Genomic DNA, 18,177 nt, shown 5'->3' with positions numbered 1-18,177 from the left:
GCTGTACAGTAGATTGGACAGTGAGCTGTTTTCTCTGACAGTGAACCAGAGATGCTGGCAGAGAAAATGTATCACCCTATCACTTTGGCCCTGTCCAAGTAACAAAATCACCAGATGGTGCAATAAAAGACATGTCAATTTCTCTTGTTTGTGCCAATACCATTTTTAAGGATAGCTCTAAATCTGGTAGGTAATTGACTGTCTAGAGACAAACAGTCAGACCATGTTAGGCGTGTGTTATGAAATCATTGGATTCTCCTGTTACTTAAAGTGTGAACACCACTCCACTTGTTATAAGGCATTAATGAAATGCATAACTAATGGTTAAATAGTGACACATAAACACACATGCACTACACATGTGAAAACAAGAGTGCAATTACTGCAGCCATAAAATAATACACATGTATTGCTCTTTTTCATCTACCACATTATTTTCATTACATAGCAATTAAATTGCACTTGAATTAAGTTAAAAAAGTAGTCATTTGTATGGTGCAGGCATGTTGAGAGCTCTCTGTAGCAAAGGGCAACCACTTCCAACATGTAATAGTCTCTTAATCTTATGTTTTGTCTGACTTAAGCAGCTGCTAAAAAGATTTTGTTTTATTTCAGTTGGTCTGTGTTGTGATTTCCCAGCGTGTTACCTAAGATCATGAGATATTCACACGTTCCAGAGTTTCTAGAGATTATCTGTCTGTGGTGCTGTGGAGGAAGCAAAGATGTCAAACCCACTTCGGTGGGTGAAAGAGATGGACACAATAGCTGGATAAGAGGCTGACACTGCGGTCACACTGACAAATAACAGGATCAGCTCTGTAATCAGTAATTAGACTGCTCTTGTGGAAGACGTACATCCACATGCAGCAATTTACATATACAACATGTACAAATGGACACAACACAAGTAAATAAAGAGGATTTCCTGACCACTTTGACAACATATACATGCTGCAAAATACTGCACACTGCAACTATATAAAACACAAGAAAACCGAAGGATGAATTCTCCAATTTCATCACAAACTTGCAGCATAAATAAACATGTTTTATTCCTCTTATTCATTCTTTGTCTAATATAGACTATTTAATGCTTATTTTACCTTTAGCAGATTAGCTTTGACTGAACATGTTTTGTACAGACTAAGGCATGTGAATTCTGTGCCCCATTTCCTATACAACAATAATTTTAGGACATGATGCTTTTGTAACCAATATCAAGAAGAAAAACACTTCGAGCCACATTTCCAATGTACACATGGATCAGTACTGTTTCAAGATAGATTTGAGAACATATAAACCTGGCAGCCAGTAATATAACATGGAGATATTGGATGCTAAGTTACGGTTTTTGTTGTGTGATCTATCCAGATATTTTCCTGAAGTGGTGAAGGAGGGTCTAACCAACCAGATCAACAACCCAGAGGTGGATGTGGATATCACCAGGCCTGATACATTGATTCGGCAGCAGATCATGGCTCTACGTGTCATGACCAACAAGCTGAAGAATGCCTACTATGGAAATGATATATACTTCCCGGACTCCAGTAAGTAGCTCTAACCCCTCAGGTGTCTGGAAATGCATGTGGTGAAAAGAAAATAATAAATATAAATCATAAATCATTATCATTATTATTATATGAATATTATACAGTGAGAAATATTTCTGTGGCTGCATGTTGGTTTTCATTTGGACAGGGTTAGGGTTAGGAAGCACTATGACAGCACTATGCACACACAGGAACACCACTGGAGAAATATAAAAAAAACTCAAGTGTCATTCATGTAGCATCTCATCATACAACTCCACAGGATGCAGCAGTGATGCAGTGAGCCAATTGGAGAAGAAATAGCTGTAGGTACGGTGACACAGATAGACAGCCAAGCTATGTTTAGCATGATGTACGTCTAAAATGCTGGCGCAACAGAAGCCATTCTTTCTTTCTGATTCTGTGAGTCCCCTTGAGCTGACAAGATGGGAGACTGTCTTAGCTGCAAGTAAAAATGTGTAGCTGAATGACATCTGTCACCAACTTTTGTACCACAACTCAGTTTTTTTGCTGTCATATTTGTTTTTCTATTAGGACTGGTGGCTTCAATTTTAGAGACCCAATGCTGGAGCAACTAAGATTGTTGCAAAGTTTACAGTAGTATAATGTCTCACAGAAGCAAAATGTGTGTATTATGCTCCTGTGCTTTGGTAAGGGAATATCTTTGTTTAAATATTTTACACACTGCTATTCATAAGCATCTAGCGGCATCTAGTAGTGAGTATGTCATGTCAAAACACAATTCGCTATTTAGAGCCAGTGTTTGGTTTGTCCATTATGGGCTACTGTAGAAACATAGCAGCACAACCTGGCTGCCTCTGTGAAAGGAGACCCGCTCCCTATGTAGATTGAAATGGCTCATTCTAAGATTAAGAAAATGCAACAGTTGGTATTTTCCAGTGATTACAGAACAGAGTTATGAATACTACATTACCTTTCTGCTAATAGAATACTTTAAATGTTACAAGTTGTACCTTGAAATCAGCCCAAAAAGCAGATTCATTCAGGAGGATTTACTAAGTCTGTTCACACTGAGGTCTGTGGTTTTTGGCATGCAAATTTGCACCACTGCCTAAGGGCAAGCTGTCTTAATGCATTGAATGGAAAACCAAACACAAGAAGGTGTCATAGCTGATTAGCTATCTTGCAGCATCTGCTTTTACTTGACTTTTCTTTGCCAAATTATTAAATGCTTCAAAGAAGAGGTATGGAAGTTATAAGGCAAGAGTTGATAGTACAATCAAATAAACTGGGTGAACTTATTGTCCCCTTAGCTCTTAAAGCTATACTGACTGATTACCACTAGCATGTTCTCAAAGTGTGTTAGTACTGTATTTAGTTTGCCAGGTACAGTAATTCAGTGGCTGCAGTAGCTGTGAAAGTAGTCACTGGTGGAGGAGAGAAAAACACATATATTTTCAGAGGTTACTAGGGTAAGCAATAACAAAGTGCTTATTGCACTTTTAAGAAAGTCCAAGCAATGTGAAACGTTGCATATTTTCAGCCCTCTTTTCTCAGCATACTTTAATTACTGTGTGAAGCTTTCACTACGAAGTCTGAAACATTGTAAAAATTTACTTCCCTCACAGTGTTTTAAATTTGCACTATACCCGGGGCATTACACAGCAATACACACTGAGAAAGGATTGCTGTATTTCATCCAAATAAGACTTGTCTTGTTTTATTTGCAGAATGAAAGTTTATTAGTTTCCAAAAAGTGCTAACAAAGTTTGTTGCAACAATGAAATTGCTTAATAAACCTTAAAGGCACAATCTATTTACAGTATACACAAAATCAGTACTTTACTTCCCCATAAAGACACAAAGACTATTATAATGTGATAACTTTTATAAAAACTTTAAATAGTGCTTGGTCTAGTTTTGATTCTGTATGTTAAGCTGCGGATTGCTGTAGAATTAACTAAGAGCTGCTTGTGACATTATTTTTATGTACATTTGAATTTGCATGATTTTTCTTTTTGCTGCAGGTGACGAGGGCAGCACTTCTGGCAGTGGCAGTGGCTGCTCTGACGGCTGCACCACAGAGTTTGTTTTTGTTGGAACAGAGGCTCCTGTGATCGGAGCTGACAGAAGCGACGAACGTGCAGCGGCTGCAGGCAAGTCACTTTCCCTTGGACCCTCCCTACTGCTGGTGATGACCGCCCTCACACTTCCACTTTGGGCAATCCAGATTCAATGGAGATAATACACGAGTGTGGCCTAATCACTGACTTTTATACTGTTACATACAGTATATTTAACAACAAGTTCTACTGCTGTTCCCTCACTGGACATGTAGAACCTCCTGGAAACCCGATGAGGAAGGCTTAATTGGTTGGATGGTTGGACTGGAAGTGAGTGCAGTGCTGCATCCTGCTCGTCCCCCAAAGAATGCTCCGTGCCATCACTGAACCAGCTTTCACATCGCAGAAACAAGAAAATGTGGTGTTTTCTTATTATTCTAAATGGGGGTTTGAAAAGCCTCTCTGTCAGAAAGTGAAACAATCTTGAGATTCTTTCAATGAGTTTTTCATTTGTATGATGAAGTTGTGAAAAAAGACAACACCGATTTTATTCTATTAGTCTTCTCCCCCTCACACAAAAGGAGAAAGTCTTAACTGTGTGCATGCGTGGAAATGATGTTAAGTGACAATTTTGTTTTTTGTTTTGCTTTTAGTGCAGGCTACACAGTTTTGGATTGGTTGGTACAGGATTGTATAGTGCTAGCAGTTCACCAGTTTCGTTTGGTTATATCAGTGTGGCTTCAGAAAGCAGCAGTTCTTACAGCCACTTTAGAGTTGCACATTTGATTATCTCTTAAGAAAGTGCTCATGTATTGCACTAAGAGATCTACTTTGCACAAATTATTTTTGTTGGCTTCATAAGTTTATAAAGCTACAGGAAACATCCACTCCATAGAGAAAGAAGATCTATATTTTCAGATCATTTAACTGATTGTATTGTACTTATGAACAGCTACAGTATGTATTTCACTAGAAGGTACTGTAATACAGTCTTACTGGTTAATTAATGGCTACATTTTTTATATTTACAAGTTATTTAATCACCGTAAAATAAGAAGTTTTCACATCAACACTAAGCCATTATAATACAACTGCCTGTTTAACCATGTTCAGTTACTCTCACTGTTTAAGTACTTATGCACTTAAATGGTTCATTTTTATTCCTCAGAGGACTCAGAGTATATTAGTGATATTAAATCTATGCTATTGAAAATTCCGTTTATTTTCTTTAGTTATCATTTTGATTTATTTTGCTACTTGTGAGCTACCATGAGCTCACACACAGCCCTCTGACAGAACATTTACCCTTCACATCTTATTAAGCATCACACTTGAATTAGCATGTTCTTGTTTGGCCAGTGAGAACAGACCCACCGCCCTACAGGCTACAGGCTCTATAAGTGTTCATGTACTGTTACAGGACATGTACAATGTCAGCAAGTGGAAAAAAAAAATCAGGGTGCCAAGGTTAGAGGTCTCTGACTGTACTAGTGTTACTATTCATAACCTCCAATCTATCTCTTATGAGCTTTGACCTCGAACAGGCTCTAGAGGGTTAGAGAGCAAAACCAACATCCTCCACTCCTGCAGTACAAAACAGTGGCCAAGACCTCTGCCCACACAGAGGTAGGTTCCAAAAATGTTACAGGCATTCTAGTGAAGCAGAGGCAAATATTCATATGAAAGAGTTGACAGCCATCTCTTATGTGTGTCCAGAGGAGCCAAACACATTGGATCATAATCATCTGAAGTGCTTTAAATTAGCTAAGAAGCAGGTCTCTTGTCTCAACAGGAGTCTTACTCACAATCCATCACTGTAACAAATTTACAGCTGCTGTGTGCATCTCAAAGACAGTGTGTTTCACGTCGCATACTAAAGCAAGCAGGGGACATGAATTTTCCAACTATGTCACCAACATGAGAAGGGAGTGGGGTGGGGGGGTAGCATTAAACTGTATCCTCCGAGATCTGAAAAAAATCTTTAATATTCTTCTGCACAAATGACAGGTGCTGGGGCTCTGTTGTGCTCCTGTGGTCTCTTTAAATGAGCAAACATTTAAATTTAACTGATACCTGCATTGGCAAAGTTTGTGCCAACATCTAAAGGGAAATCCCACCTTGTTGGGCTCATGTGGTTCACAAGACAGATCCAAAGCCCCACAGGAATCCCACTGCACGTCAGTTGACCTCTGATTGCCTCTTTCCCTGCAGAAACTATTATAGCAGAAAGTGACTGAAAAGCAGCCACCCACCAAAAGCAACATGGGACAATTAAATCACTCATGCATAAAGCTTAATTGTAGAATATGACAGCACTGTATAAAAACAGGCCTGAGGAAAGACAACACTAAACTGATCAACAAAATATCTGGTTCCATCCACCTGTTTTCAGTTTGCCAAGATTATCTCCGTGTGCACAACTTCTCATATTCCCATGGAGTTAATAGAGGGAAATGGTAACATGCATTATTCTTTCTTTCTAGAAATTCAATCAAAATTGACACTACATTTGGATATAAACCTGACTAAAGAATGGCTAGTATAAAAAAACATCACTATCAAAATATCAATATTACAGCTGCAACACAGTCACTGATGAGGTCAGAAGTATAAAAATAATAAAGGAATTATCCAAATGCCACAAGTTCTGCATAACTAAGAGCAGGATGAGAAGGCCTAAGAAAGAAAACAGGTACTTACCAGCAAAGCAGCATTGGGGGATGACCACCAAGTCCATAATCCACAGAGAAGTAGAAGACGAGGAGACCTCATTTCCCAACTCTTGACAAATGTCATTAGTTCAGTGCTCTAAAGGGCTGGAAAGTGTTGATTTGGGGGTGCAGGGGGGTATGCATAGGATCCATTCACAAACTCCATGCTGTGGTGATAGCTGAGCAAGAGGGAAAGGAAGGTGTTGCCATCTCATTGGTCCTGTTGCTGTTTCAATCAAGATGGAAAAGTGAATACTTGATTAATTTAACATGCATTGAACATTATGAGGTAGGAAGAACACTAAGGAAGTCTGTGGAGCCCTTTCGGGTCAAAGCTTGTATAAGATGGAACTAGGGGTATAGTGACAACATACAAAAACATTTACCCATCTTTCAATATCTAAAATAGTGTTTTCTTAGCCATTTATGCAAAAGTAACATGGGTTACATTCTGCCATCTTTTTCTTTTTAGATTATGTCGTTTGCGAGATCATGGTGTGTTTGTATGAGCACATATAACCCACCACCTGACTGTGTTAGATGTGAAAGTGAAACAACAGATTCTGAAATGGACTCACGGTTTCATTGGGCCAGGCAGATGAGACAGATGGGCGATAGTTAGACATGATGGGCTTCCAGCAGTTTATAGTGTGCTGATTATTGAATAAAATACAATGAAAGTCATTAGCTGTCAGGCCTGATGTGCAGTAACAGTTTTCCTGAATAGCAGATAATTGCAATGAAGAAGATTTTATGTCAAAAAAGTCTGTTATGCAGAGCCATTGGCCTGATGAAGACTTTTAGCTTCAAACACCTACATTCCTTACAGAACATACAGTATTGAGGCCCCTTCACTTTTTGCACACTTTGCATTGTACATGTTATTTTAAATTGCTAACATTTCCAGTTCCACTTTTGCCCACCAATCAACACTCAAAAATCCATAATGGGAAAGTAAAAAGTTTAAGAATTTTCATTTTATTTTATTTATTGATTTTGAGTGCACCTGTGGCAAATCCAATTGATTGGACATAGTTTAGGGCACTGTTTAAGGTCCCAGGACAAACGTAAAGCCATAAAGTCAGAAGGAATTCTAAGGACCATCTGGCTAACCTCAGTGACACGGCAAAAAGGATGTTGTTCAAAGAATTGACCAAAAACCAGTCAGAAAAAACTGTCCCTCTAGCAGAGCTTCAGAAGTCCTCTACAGAGACAGAACTGGCTGGAAGGTGGACTGAAGAGACAAAAACAGTCTCTCTGGTGTAGACTCCGAGCACTATCACCCAGTCCTACAGGGTGAAGTATGGTGGAGGCAACATCATACTACGTGAGTGTTTTTCAGCAGCAAACACAAGAACATTGGTCAGAAGTGAAGGAAAGATGAATGCAGCCAAATACTGTCCTGCCACCTGATACTGGGGCAATGCTTCACCTTCAGAATAACAGTGACCCAAAGGGTACAGCCAAGATAGCACCAGAGTGGCTCTCCAACAAGTCTGTTTGTGAGCAGCCCAGTCAGAGCCCAGACTTTACCTCCACAAGTTACATCTGTGGAGTGACCTGAACATGACTTTTTACAGTCAAGCTTCCACAGAGTTACCCAAGAAAATGTGATACTGTGATTGTATCAAAGGGGCTTCTACAAAATACAAAGTTAGCCCCTTACCAAAAAGCATCCCATGCTCTGGTTGACCCTTTCAGATAGCACCAGGATTCATCCCAACTTTGACATGCTATTCACAGTAGTTCTCATTTTTTAAGCTAGTTGTTCCCAGAGTGGGGAGCACAACTGCTACAAGGGGTGTGGAGATATTGCAGGGGGGGGGTGTGAGGCATGCCTGAGTACTGATAGCAAACACTAAGCAACAACAACCATCCATACATCCATTATCTATACCTGCTTATTCCTATTTAGGGTCACAGGGATCTGCTGGAGTCTATCCCAGCTCTCTTTGGGTGAAAGGCAGGGGTACACCCTGGACAGGTCACCAGTCCATCACAGGGCCACATAGAGACAAACAACCTCACACACTCACACTCACTCCTATGGGCAATTTAGAATCACCAATCAACCTGACATACATGTTTTTGGACTGTGGGAGGAAACCAGAGTACCTGGAGTAAACCCACACAAGCACAGGGAGAACATGCAAACTCCACACAGAAAGGATCCTGCTGGGTTATGAACCCAGTACCTTCTTGATGTGAGGCAACAGTGCTAACCACTAATCCACCATGCTGCAGCAAATGGAAAATATGTAACATAGATTTCTCAAATTAGTTACTTAGTGTAGACCAATAGACCAAAATGTTAATTTTATCCATCAAAAACACACACAAATACACACAAAGTGAAGGGGTCTAAATACTTTTTTGAAAGTATTATCAACACATTTTTAGAATTAAATACAAATATGTTTTTTAATCAACATTTTTATTCACATTCACAGTGAATAAATTGTTACTTTAAAACTAGATTCATTTGGGCTATAATGATTATATATAGGATATATAGGATGATTATTATATAGGATCTTTATGCTTTGGTGATTCTATAACTGGTACATTAAGCAGCTATAGCACAGGAAGAGAAAAGAGGTAGGAAGCGCAGGTTAGTGGGTATATATCGCTCCAGCTGAACACAACCACAGGACTTCAGTTTGCAAGTATTACAAAACATGATGGCTTCTGAATCAAGGTTGGGAGTAAAGTTAAAAAATCAGTACAGTTTATGTTCAGTAATAAGGCAGGAAGTTTTCTGTGTGGCTTTAGATACTGACATTATTTAAGCTTTGCCACTGCAGTCTCCTCAGTGAGTCTTAACCACTCTGTTTGTGAAAGTGTAAAATCTCAGCAAGCATCTGCAGCCACACAAAGGTCGAATACACCTTATAAAATCTGTGATTACAGCAACAAGAGTTTTGGATGTTGGTGGATAAGGCAGGGAGTTTGTGGTGCTCCTGAAAGTAAAGAAAGTAACTTAAGAAAAGACTGTTTCAGCAGTTGGTCCAGTAAATACAAATAACAGTCTCCTCTCATTATGACTAGGGGTAACTTTGCCATTCTCTACTGCCTTGTGTATTCCTCTCTCACTATATTCCTCTGACAAGCTTTGTTACTCTGGTCGGACATACAGTATCACTGTCTGAGATGCTTCAGCGCTTAACCTAATTTGTCTGTGAGGCTTTTTTGTCCCGTTCATTCTCCTTGGCATTTGAAAAACTTAAAGAAAAAAAGAGTTTAATCGTGGCGGGTTGAGGTTTTTTTACAGAATGTTTAGAACTAAATGTGTTATGCAAGGTCTTCTCCATTTTGATGTTAATCATTTGCTGCACTTTGGCAAAAACTTATGCTGTGAGTGTGATTCTGTTGTGATTTGCAAAATCAGATAACTAAGGAGCACATTAAGGTTTTTTTAAAGCTGTCAGTGCACGCTGTTTAAAGTGTTTTGGGGGAACGGACGTTGATTAAACAAGCAGACATGCCTTACCATTTTTTAAAAGACTAAAATGGATTGCTTCTCTGGCTTTTGTTACTCATTCTTGTATACAGAAAATAATACAAAGGTAATAATAAACATTTTATTAAAAAATTGTTTTTGTTTACTATAGTTTTTTTCTGTCATGTCTCTATTTTAATTATAGCCCTCAGAAAAGCATTTTCACAAAGCCATGTACTCTGCCCCAAACTACAAACTTTCAACATGTAAAATATATGTATATATAGTTAGACTGCAAAAAATTTTTAAAAAAAGGTAATTGATATAAATTTATAGGGGAATTTCATTAAGACATGAAATGATATGAACTCCTTGAACATATAGGCCACAGTATGTGGTTTGACTTTTCTTGACACATTTGACATATTGTTTTAAGTGCAGTGTAAGTGCTGGCTAGTAAGGCAGTGGGGAGGGGAAATAATCTTGTCTCGTGTTTGAGTTTATTTGCATTATCTCAATACTAATTCTCTGTTACAATATTTGCAGCAAATTACAGCACCTTGAATTGAGAAACTTGAATGAATTTAATGCAAAAGCTTAGTGCACAAAAAGGGAAGCTATTACCTCTAAAAGATAAAGCGGAAGAGAAGGAGGAACAGGAAAGAAACAAGTAGTGCCAAGAGCAGTATTAACTGCTACCTGTTATCCATCGGTCCAGCTGGGCTCTGTGTCACATTTTGTCAGGGGAGAAGACAGTCTGGCAGAGAGAGAAGACTGAGACACAAAAAAGATTACTGCAATGCCTCATTCAATACATCTTAGGAGCTCCTCCAAACATCCATTTCTTTCATTTTCACATGACACCATCAATGGGGACAACACAGAACGGCTTCACATCTGAACCAGAATTATTCATTATAATCTCTCTTTCTCTCTGAACAATTATTTATGTGCTTCAATTATGAATACAGCAGTGTAAAAGGGCCAAACTCCAGATGAAATACAAAAAATTTATGGATTTGAAAGATGGGGTTTTATGTGGAATCCACTTCATAATTTTGGAACACTCTGACTGTAAGAAGAATTAATTCTGCTTTGCAGTACTGCTGGAGAAACACTCAACAGTGTGAGGGCTCCAACTGCAGCTGCACCATCGGATCTGCTGGCATAGAGTAAAAAAAAAAATTATTGAAACCATTTGTCCCACATTTGATCTTTGCATTCAGAATATCTGACTATTTAACTTTCATACAATTGAACAATTTTAGAACTAATTTTAGTGATTAATGTTTGCTGCTGTTGTTTGGCTAAGGCATGCAGGCCATAATGTTTAGTCTGTGGTGTTTGTATTTAGGGTCTATGATTAATATTTCAATATTTAAAATACATTAGAAAATTAATTCAGTATTTCAGCATATGTTTTATATTGTGTCATTGATTTTATGCAGCTGTCCACACATATTGCTTCCATTTAAGAATACAAATTATTCGATTATTCATATATGGGGCAGTTGTGGCCTAATGGATCGAGAGTCGGACTTCAACCCGAAAGTTGGGCAGGAATTGTTGGTGGGGCGGAGTGAATAGCCAGCACTCTCTCAATACTCTCTTCAATACCACGACTGAGGTGAGACCCTTGAGCAAGGCACCGAATCCCGAACCTGGGAGCCACAGCAATGGCTGCCCACTGCTCCGGGTGTGTGTTCACTGCTGTGTGTGTGCACTTTGGGTGGGTAATGCAATTTCCCCATTGTGGGACTAATAAGGGTAAATAACCTCTTTAATACAGAATGTTAGAGACTAACATTCTGTATTAAAGAGATGGATGCATTTCTTGTACATGTACTGTATAAATAAGTCTCTCTGTGTTTGAAGAGTTTTATGGCCCGTGTGCTTAAGCAGTTTAAGCTACATTTACGACAATGGTTCCCTCATAGCATGTGTTTAGGTAAATCTGAGGAGTCACAAAATGGTTACAGGTTTTTGTGGGTTTGTTTTGTTTTGTTTTTTATGTATAACCACTTGTCTTTTGAGATGCTTAATCTGAGCATACCCATAAGCTAATAGGAGGGAAACACTACTAAGGCCTGTGTTAGAAAAACAACTGAAAGTTACAACTGTATGTTTCACTGATTTGTCTTGCTCATTAAACACTGTTGGCAATGGTTAGTGTAGCAGAAGTGGCTAACACAAACAGCTCAAGGAGGATATTAAGGTACTTTAACGTCTTTAGCGGCAGATTGCTGTAATTCCTGTCAAAAATTGTTCTTCCTCTCAGCGTCATAAGTCAGATCATACACATAATCTCATCAAATGTCTTTGTATCCATTAAGACATTCTAGAAAAAAACACTTTTTATATCCCAGAATTTGCCTGAGAATCATCACGTTTTAAAAGTTTTTTTGCGTATTAATGTGCCTACTGTTTAAAAGCACCCTCATAAAACATCCATCCAGTTCACTTTCTCTTCCCCCATGCCACCCTGAGATGGTATCCTCCAGCTTCTGACTGGCTGAATACACCTGATCCAGGTAACCAGCAATGAGTAGGGCAGGGACAGTTGGAAAATAATCATGTACTAGCTGATTTTATGCTCTATTTTAAAATGTTTCCAATTCAAACTATATATATATTAAAGCATCTGTTTCTTTTTTCTAATACTATGAAAGACCATGTTCCAAAGACCACCCTCAGATTGGTACACAAGAATATTAGTAGTAAAGTATCTATTTTTAATAGTTAGCACCCCACATGAAATTTGAATAATCCTTCAGTTCACCTCATCTTTCATTCACTCCAGTGACAGTAAAATGAGGCACTCTACGATACCAAAAATACATCATTTATACGTCACCTAAATAGTTTTGAGAGTCCATCATCTCAATACCATGAAAATGTGTCATATACAGTGCCTTCAGAAAGTATTGTTTCTATTTTATTATGTTGCAGCCTGATGCAATGACAATGTGTATCAGAGCAAAAACCAAGCCATGAGGTCAAAGCAACTGCCTGAAGAGCTCAGAGACAGGATTGTTGATAGGCACAGAGCTGGGGAAGGCTACAAAAAACATTCCGGTGCCCTGAAAGTTCCCAGGAGCACAGTGGCCTCAATCATACCTGAAGAAGTTTGGCATAACCAGAACTCTTCCAAGAGCTGGTTGCCGAAGCTACACTGTAGGAGAAGGACCTTAGTAAGAGAGTGACCAAGAACCTGATGGTCACTCTGACTGAGCTGTGGAGAAGGGACAAAGTTCCAGAAGGACAACCATAACTGCAGCCTCCACCGATCTGGGCATTATTGCAGAGTAGCTAGATGTAAGCATCTCCTCAGTGCAAAACACATGAAAACCCTGGGGAGTTTGCAAAAAAATAGCACCTGAAGGAATAAGAATTCTCAACATTAACGTTTATCACGTTTTTCAGTAGCAGGGACTGGGAGTCGGGGTTGAGGGAAATCTGGATGGAGCAAAGTACAGAGATATCTTCAATGAAAACCTGCTCCCCAGTGCTCAGGACCTCAGACTGGGCTGAAAGTTCACCTTCTAACATGACAACGGCCCTAAGCACACAGCTAAGACAACACAGGAGTGGCCTAGGGACAACTCTGAACGTCCGAGAGCAGCCCAACCAGAGCTCTGACAATGGCAACAGCAGCAAGTACAAATACAAGGCTCAGGCACAACAAAGATATACAAACCTGGATAAGTGTATTGTAACAATATAATGCAATAGCACTGCAATAACCATCTTTGCAATATCATAATTGCCTCAAATAGACTGCCTAACAGATCCAACAATGAGACCAATGCCTTTTAACTGTCCTTCACAACTCATAAAACTCAGTGTTGCCTCTGAAACTAGGGTGGTGACTGTAAATATTAAGGTCTGAGGACATTGTTAATGGATTCTCTGATGACACATTTCATCCAGGCACTGATTGTAATTGCTTTTTACATGACAAGTAATAGTGTGAGGGCTTTAGAGACAGTTAAAATCCCTTGAAAATAGAGACCTATGAAATTAAACCTTGGTTTTCAATTTTAAGTCCCACAAGACTTGAGCAATTAAATGGATTTAACCCAGTACTGTGTAATAATACATAAATAAGTTTCAGTGTGAATCTCAAGTATTATACTGTATTTTCTTAGGGAAGAGGCTTCATTAAAAAGTTGCCTATAAATGAAAAGTACTTCATGCTTTAACAAAGACCAGATGTTGGTGTTTTCTTCACCGACTCTGTGTGTTTACTCTCCACCTGAAAACCAAGACTACTAGTTGAATATAACACCACCCTCGGCTGGCTCATCTGATATTTGTATGACCTCGGTTGGCAGTGTTTTATTGTCTTTGAAGGGCTCATTCAATTCCTGCAATCTAACTGTTAAATTGCTACCATATATTGGTTGTGTTTGTAGAGGTAAATGTCACTATAAAAAGAGTCTTTGTGAATGTATTTCCATTGACTGTGTCTCAACTGAAAAAGGTGTCCTATTGTCAGTCTCCAAAGACCTTTGCAGCAATGTTACTTGTGCAGATACAATCCAGCTTTTTTCCCCTATTCATGCATCAAAATATCCTTTTGTCTCTTTCTGGTGTCTCTCTCGCTCTCTCTCCAGATGAAAATAGAATTACACAACATAACAGTCCTGGATAGCAGAGACAGAGATTACCCTCCCTGATCTTTCTACAGACAAGAAATAGTTCAGCGCAAAACTTTTCCCGAGGGTCTTCTCACCTCACTACTGACAGACTACATATTAGCATGCATCAGAGAAGTGAAAGAGAAGAAAGAAATAGAAAGAGAGTTTTATCCTTTTGACCTACCATTTGACTCGTGGAAGAGAGGAATCTAGTGAGCTCATGCAGTGAATGTTAGGCCTGTCACCATGTGGATGTGTACTCTGGAAAAAGAAAGACAAAACAAGGTTTAGCATATTGCCATGTCAGAGGCATAAAGCTACAGTGCCGTAAAGCACATCACCATTTTTTTACAACTGAAAACTAAGAAAAAGGCTTAATTCCCACAGCAGTTTCAATTTGCTGGCTCTAGAAATACATAATTTGCAGCCAGTATTTAACCTGTAGTTAATATGTTGATGACTAGCTGAATATTGTCACAAGCATAGATCCAGAACTTATCATTTTTCGAAGTTTTACTAATAGTTTCCCAAATAAAGAATAAATGAAATTACTTTCACATGAAAAACATTCATTGTCCTCTCCCCCACTATTACCTATTTTAATATTTAATATTGATATGATGATATTACAATTGGAGCTAAAATTCCTGATTATATAATTAGTAAAATAATTTGCAGCTCCTAAAATAATTAATCAGTATTGGCCTATCAATGTTGACTTACCATATACAAACAGAAAATCATCATCTGCTTCAAGATGTTTAAAAAAAGTCAGCAAAGTAGAAATAGACTATTTGATTTTTGAGACGTCGAACATTTTTGATTTGCCAAACTGAAACTGAAAAATCACTTGGGAAATGGGAAAATCCACGAAATGGAGTTCACTGCTGTTTCCTGTGACGAATTTAACATATTTCAATCAGAAAAACATATTTTCCATTCATGCATGAAGAGCATTTGAAGTAATTTCCTGACTTCACCATGAAGAGAAAACATTTTGTTGTTTTTTTATCTTCAGGTGTTTTGTGTGTTTCCTGTATTTCTAATCTTTTATGTGAATTTTACTTGTATGCACTGTTTCATGAACACTCTGTACTCCACTGCACCTTTCTTAAAATAATATCATTACTTGCAGCTAAAAATACTTCATCCTCTCCAACCCCTGTCAAAACACCATTTCTTATCATGTTGCTTTTGTATTTGAGGGCAAAGTCATGTTGAAAGTGGCATCCAAAACACCTTATCTAATAAATGTCTCATTTATATAAGCTGCCGCTTCGAAGTATGAATAATCCATTGACTTGTCATACATGGAAACTGGCAGTACTTCCACTCTGGATGCAGAGAAAAGATGGGTCAGACCTCAGTCAGGAACTGATGAGAACTGGGACGCCCACCTTGTTGCACCAGAGAAGTATGACGAAAGAATATTAGTGGGAAGTGCGCAAGGGGGATATTAAGTTGTGGAGTGCAACAGAGGAGAAATATTAGGGAAGAGATTTAAGCATGACTTATGTGATGTAAAAATTCTTAAATTTTGACGGTTGTCTTGGAAATGGGTTAGTGGCCATGGGAATGGTCCTAGCAGTAGCAGCCATGCTTGTTGGAGCTGTGATAAGTGGGTCAGTAAATAAAATGGACCAAAATTCCCCAAAAATGATTACAAGTGGTGATGGTAATGCTAAAGCTGATGCTTGGATTAAAATGTAAGACTATGATTCATTATTACAGTGAAATTAAATCACCTGTTTTCTTTTTATAATCTATTCATGAACTGAACTGATTTGATGTTTTTAGCAGTAAAGCATAAACAGGGAGGAGATTAATTCAATCTTTCCCTCCCTTCTAAACCAGAAAGTATGCACAGCACATGATTTTTCACATTTTAAGGATTAGTGACTCCCTGTGAGCCAAATTAGCCCTCTGCTGTGTGCTACACAGTCGGCAGTATTGCACTGTGTGGACAAACTGACCTTCCAAGATCAGACATGGTGAACTAAGCAATAAAGATGACGAGGACAGTCTTCTCTCTAGACCTCTAGAACATCTGGAAAGAATCAAATGATTTTTTTATGTTATTTTTTGACATTTTTGTTCAGAAAATTGTAAACGGTGAAAGAAAATACTATTTGTGTTACCTTTGCTCAGAAGGATAAACAACCTTACTTAATTATGCCTCTTTTCAATCCTGTCACCATTCGCTATATTTTTCTATTTCTATTTCTCCAGGTCCTCTGTTTTTATGTTTTTAGATCATCTGCTGGTGTTTTTCAGTTCCCCTTTAACTACTGATTTCTTTTCACCTGACAGCAGGTTCACTTGACATCACAGCAGTACATCAAATAATATTTTCATAAATGTCATACCCCAGCACACGTATTTCGAGCTTATTTATGGTCACTTATCCTCACACCTGATCCCAACTCTCAGCTCATGGAGAATAAATCCAACGCTCATGGCACATCCCAGCAAATTTAGATTTTAGGTCAAATTGGCAGGCACCTATGACCGATGCTGTGGCAGCTGAGATATATTAAACTCATGCATAATATAAAACATAGGAATATACAATATTACTTAAGTTATTTTTATATTCTTGTTTATGTCATAGCTACAACCACCTTGTATAGATATGAAAATTATTACTGAAATAGTATAATATTGTATTGTGAAACTAAACCTTACCTTGGAGTGAGAATAAATTGCAAGAGAATGAGGAAGAGTGTCAGAGTAATGAAAAAAGAAGATGAGTGAAGGGATGAGAGGATTTATTGTGAAACCTGTGCTGTAGTCCTGTCTGATCATCTGTAAGCAGTGGGTGGGTAGACAGCAGGAAAACACTATATTGATGGGACTGTTTACCACATTCTCAGAGAAAAAAAAAACACTTGAACACAGACACTAAGAGTGTAAGAAAGCACACAATGCTGTTTCGAGGTGAAGTGAAAGAGGTGATTGGATGTGTAACTGTGTGGGCCAGGCTTTCAGCTTACCATTAAGTTTTCAGCTTACCATTAATGTCAGAAAACACACATCAAAAACTTTAAAATGTACCCACGGGGCAGCAGGGAGGTGCAATTTGGTGCTAGATGATGCTGACTGTTCTCTGTCAGTCTGTAAATGAAATAAACAAATAATACAAATGATATAGTGCACCAATGAATAATTGCACATTTTTAACCTTCCTGTGGGATCCAAGCTGTGAATGTTTCATAAAATATACCTCTAAGTATCTACGAAGTCTCTTTAATTGAGCTTCACCTTGTACATTACAATAGTTCCCAATACTTAATTTGTGATAGTAGTTGTATTAGCACATGTTCTCAACTGTGCACAGTAGACAGATACTGTATTTGGGTAAGGTTTGTGAAGGATGGAAACCAGGATGGGGACGGGATAGGCTTTCCTAAAACTGGCAATCCTTGGGATCTAATCCTGTGCTTTTGTGATGCACATCTTTAGAAATTGGGGAAATACAGCAAGCACTGCAAGAAAAGTTATTACTGAAGATTTGTGACAAAACATATCAAATCAATGCACATGTATTTTCATTTCATGCTTTTCAGACATTATAACAAAACTAAGAATCTAAGACCAGGCTTGTGAGAGTGTACATAAGAGCAATGATGATTTAAACTATACTAATGTCAGCATGCTAACAAACTCATTTTGGCAATGTTAACATCCTCATGTTTACCATGATGATGATTGTAAATGATTAGAAACCATAGTACTAAAATTTCTTTTCTTACCTGAAAATGAAACTAGGTAGAAAGTTCAGGGCCCACCAAGGTTCATCCAATAGTTGTAAAT

At 38.3% G+C, this 18,177-nt stretch overlaps 1 protein-coding gene across 2 annotated transcripts in view; it reads left to right on the top strand.

Moving 5' to 3' along the window:
• Nucleotides 1–4,577, top strand: part of gpc6a (glypican 6a) — a 116,460-nt gene extending 111,883 nt beyond the window's left edge. For both annotated transcript variants that reach the window (XM_026320452.1, XM_026320453.1), the window contains exons 8-9: nucleotides 1,372–1,547; nucleotides 3,539–4,577. In XM_026320452.1, coding sequence (XP_026176237.1) covers nucleotides 1,372–1,547; nucleotides 3,539–3,756 — 394 coding nt within the window. In that variant the 3' untranslated portion in view covers nucleotides 3,757–4,577. The remainder of the gene's footprint in view (nucleotides 1–1,371; nucleotides 1,548–3,538) is intronic.
• Nucleotides 4,578–18,177: the final 13,600 nt, after the last annotated feature.

The sequence above is a fragment of the Mastacembelus armatus genome, chromosome 3 (assembly GCF_900324485.2).
Source record: "Mastacembelus armatus chromosome 3, fMasArm1.2, whole genome shotgun sequence".
NCBI classification, from domain to species: Eukaryota; Metazoa; Chordata; class Actinopteri; order Synbranchiformes; family Mastacembelidae; genus Mastacembelus; species Mastacembelus armatus.
The sequence above is the reverse complement of the archived record's forward strand: the minus strand, read 5'-3'. Positions and strand labels throughout refer to the sequence as shown.